Raw genomic sequence first — 4,434 nt, forward strand, 5'->3', positions numbered from 1 at the left:
TTGAGCGCAGTGGATACTCGCGTCGCCAGGCATCTCTACTGCAAATGCATTACCGAGTATCTCCACGGCAGAACGAGGATACTCGTCACCCATCAGTTGCAATTTCTCAAACGAGTGGATCACATTGTCGTGATGGATCGAGTGAGACATGAACTCAAACGTTTAAAATTTATATCCAATTTTAATTACCTATTAAATACTTTTTGAAGAATAAACATCAAACATATTTAAATTAAATATCCTGATTTTGTTTCCTAAGGGTTCCGTGAAGTTGCAAGGAAGCTATAATGAATTAGCACGGTCAAATACAGATTTTATTAGAATAATAGAAAATATGTCTAACGCGCAGAAAAAGGAAATAAACATGAAGAAAGCTTCAGAAATGTCTATGAGGAGAATCAAGAGACGAGGCTCGGAATCATCGATCACAAGTTCTACTGTAATAAAGATAACCTACAATTATATTTATCGTCGATTATTTTTAATTAATATACGACTTCGTTAATAAAATGACAAAATTTTTTTATGTTACCTTTATCTAATCAAAATAGGCTTGTAATATAATATAATTTTACAAAAATTCTACGGCATGTTCACATTAAAGATACTTAATTAATATAGTTTTAACTAATGATGCAAAGTAGAAGAAATTCTCGAAATAAAATTGCGAAAGGAAATAAGTGGTTTTCGAATATAAATTAATTTTTTTAACACTGCTGTTTTAATGTTCTTAAAGATTATTACGCAATTATATAGCTTAATTGGATTGCATCCGTTGTAAAACATACACAAACAATTATATTATTTTTTTATTATACAGTACTCGGACATTGATAAATCAGATCATGTGGAGAACAGTCCGGCAGCCGAGATGATGGCTCATGGCCGAATATCGGGCAGAGTGTACAAGGAATATTATGGCAATTACTTCACAATGTTTATACTGCTGCTGATCTTTATTATCAACCAGGTCGCAATCACTGGTAATGATTACTGGCTCTCGTACTGGACCACCTTGGAGGATGTCAGGCGTATTGAAAACACAAGTGATGCCAAACAGTTCGCGCACATGTACAATAACAGCTTCCTTGGATCAATTTTTACATTGAACTCGGACGGTCTTCTCAGCACTATCGATGCCGTATATGTATACACGTTCTGCATCATCGCCTGCATTGCTTTTACGCTGTTCCGCAGCTACTTATTCATGGTGGTCTGCATGAACTCAAACTGCAATCTCCACAACAGAATGTTTTCAAATCTGTTGCAGGCGTGCATGTCCTTTTTCCACACAAATCCTTCCGGTGAGCAACATTTGCAAAATTCTGACAGATAAAGAAAATCGTTACGCTATAGAGAAGTTTGGAAGAGCATATAATAAAAATTTGTGTTAGAATATTTCGTATCATGCTTCGGAATTTTTCAAAATTTTTTTACATTTTTAAAACTATTTAGAAACTTTTATACATTTTTGATACAAAATAAGATTTTTCATTTTGATTATTCAAAAGTGCTTATAATAGCTATAGCTTTTCTAGAAATCTTTATAAATATAAATTAATTCTAAAATACTGTAAAATTTTTAAGATTTCTCATTTTATAATTTCCGAATAAAACTTACAAAGAAGAAAATTAAGATACTTTAAAAAATTTGTCTTTTAATTTTTAAAAATGTAAACTAAATTCTTATTCCTAGGTATACACATTGTTTTTTTGACGCCGTATACACACTGGGGTCTCGGAGACCCTATCAATATTTATTACTGTAACTCTAGTCTAAAAATGGACATATTTCAATTAATTTATAATTCAATCGATAGAGAATCGACTAAGGAATAAGCTTATAATGTTTAAAAGTCGATAGACTTAAGGAGCTGCAAGATATACGGGTTCAAAGAACAAGGAAAGTTCAAAAACGTGAAAAAATCTCGATTTAGAATCTTTTTAGAAATCATACTCTTTTGTTTATAGATTGATTTGAAAAATTCTTAAAATTCTGAAAGGGCATACTTGAAATAGTAACAAAAAAATTTGGCGATCCGATGTTTTAATTTTTTAACAAAACTGCAAACAGTCTCGGACTCTATGCTCACTTCAACTCTACACTGCTCGATTGTTGAGCAACAATTGCCGCGTGCCAACACGTCTTCCTACTGAGAAGATCCCAAATTGTTTTTACGTCAATATCCCAAACCCCTCCCCTTCCAATTTCAGAAATGCCAAACCGAGAAAATTTCCCCGGGATCCTGGAAACTCTAATGTGTATTTAGGATTAAAAATATTATGAGAATTACTTCCACTAAAGGTTACGACATTTTTTAAATGGAAGCAGGAATATTTCCGTCGAGTCCATATTATCAAATGGCATTTAAATCATTATTATTTAAAGAAATGCTTGATGATTATAAATTTATCCGCATATTCATATTATCGAATTATAAAATATCAAAAATATAAATCATTTCACATCGCGATTCCCATCTTTGAAATTTAATTTTCGGATTTTTGTTAAATCATGCTTAGATTGAGCGATTTTCGTGTTCCAGGGAGAATTTTAAACAGATTTTCAAAGGACGTAGGCACTATTGATGAAATGCTGCCCAAAACAATGTTAGAAGCGCTCCAGATATTTTTTACACTTTGCGGTGTAATGATCCTGGAAGTAATAATTAATCAATGGATGATAATACCGATAATAATTTTGATCGTTTTAATTTTCTTCGCGACAAAATACTTTGTAAAAGTTGTTCGGGATATCAAACGTCTCGAAGGTGTAAGTAAGTATTGAAATGAGTAATTCTTCATCAGAAAAAACGTCTCAAATATTTAACTTCTGGATTTCTGAATTATTTGACTGTCGCAATCGAATTCAAACTATTAAATTCTTATTTCTTCGAAGATGTAGAATCTGAAAATTCCTGATGCTTTTGAATTTATGTTTGCGTTTTCAGTGAAAAGTCCATTGTTCTCGCACGTGAACGAGACGCTAAACGGTCTACCAACGATTAGAAGCAGCGGCAATGAAATCGAGAAAATGATGCGAAAACAGTTCGATATGTTGCAAGATCATCACTCCGGAACGTGGTATCTCTTTCTAACATGTTCGACGACCTTCGGTATCTTTATAGATCTAATTATGTGCTTGTTCCTTGCCTGCCTTTGCTTTTTACTTATATTGATAAATGAAAATGGTAAGTTATACTTAATTAAAAAGTTTTTATTTATTGACAGTTAAAAATTTTTTGTGATTTTCTAAGGATATAGTGAAGATACCGGAAAAGACAACAAATTAGAATCAAATAATATGTATTATGGTTTTTAAGCTTTAGTTATGTTCGTTTTTATTTGTGATCAGTATTTTGAAAAAATATGTTTAGATAATCTTAAAAACATTCAAGCTGTTGCTTGATTTCTTTGTTGATTTTCAAGCTGCAGTCAGCATAGACGGCAACACATCGGGTTTAGCCATATCGCAATCGTTGAATCTGCTCGGTATCTTGCAATACGGCATAAAGATGTTTATTGAGGCTATGGCGCTAATGACTTCCGTGGAAAGAATTCTCCAGTATACGAATCTTCCAAAGGAAGAACCTGTTACTTCGGACAATCCACCGCCAACCACATGGCCGTCCCAAGGACAATTGATATTAAAGAACGTCAATATGAAGTATCGCAAAAATGATCCACTGGTTTTGAAGGTAATCCAAACGATTCTTACCAATATCTCTTATTCTTTATCTTATAAGTATTATCACGTTGTCGCGTTTCGCAGAATCTGAACGTATCCATTGAGCCTGGTTGGAAAATTGGCATAGTGGGACGAACTGGAGCCGGCAAGTCTTCCTTGATTTTGGCGCTCTTCCGCCTGTTTAATGAATATTTAGAGGGCGAGATCAAGATCGACGATCGAGACACAAGCACGGTGGGCTTGAGCGAGTTGCGCTCCAAGATCTCCATTATACCGCAGGAACCGGTGCTCTTTTCCGGGAGTCTGCGTTATAATCTGGATCCGTTTAATCAATACGACGATGTGAAGCTGTGGGAGGTGTTGCGGCAGGTTGTATTAAACAACGTCACACTGGATCACGATATCTTGTATGGTGGCCGCAACTTCAGCGTTGGCCAGAGACAGCTCATATGCCTGGCTAGGGCCATTCTACAGAATAATCGCCTGCTCGTTCTCGATGAGGCCACGGCCAACATTGATTCGCAGTGAGTCTCAACGGTTCTTTGAGAGTAGAATTGTGTTTAAATACCTTTTAATAAAGCATAGTGATTTTTATTGATTGTTGATTAGTAAAGAGTATTAAACTAACGTCGTCTAAACAGTTAAAAATTTTTTGTTTTTTTTAAATTATTTTGTATCCACGCAGTATGGTAAAATAAATGTATATTTATACACTTTTCAACATAATTAAAGCATCACTTACTCTA

The 4,434-nt window shown here is 34.2% G+C and overlaps 1 protein-coding gene across 1 annotated transcript in view; it reads left to right on the forward strand.

Annotated features, from left to right (window-relative positions):
- LOC105457822 (multidrug resistance-associated protein 4-like) overlaps positions 1-4,212 on the forward strand; it is a gene marked incomplete at its 3' end in the record, with an annotated part of 21,931 nt that extends 17,719 nt beyond the window's left edge. The window contains exon 14 of the mRNA XM_011702709.1: positions 3,773-4,212. Coding sequence (XP_011701011.1) covers positions 3,773-4,212 — 440 coding nt within the window. The remainder of the gene's footprint in view (positions 1-3,772) is intronic.
- Between the last annotated feature and the right edge of the window lie 222 nt (positions 4,213-4,434).

The sequence above is a fragment of the Wasmannia auropunctata genome, unplaced genomic scaffold (assembly GCF_000956235.1).
Source record: "Wasmannia auropunctata unplaced genomic scaffold, wasmannia.A_1.0 LD335031.1, whole genome shotgun sequence".
In the NCBI taxonomy this organism is placed as follows: Eukaryota; Metazoa; Arthropoda; class Insecta; order Hymenoptera; family Formicidae; genus Wasmannia; species Wasmannia auropunctata.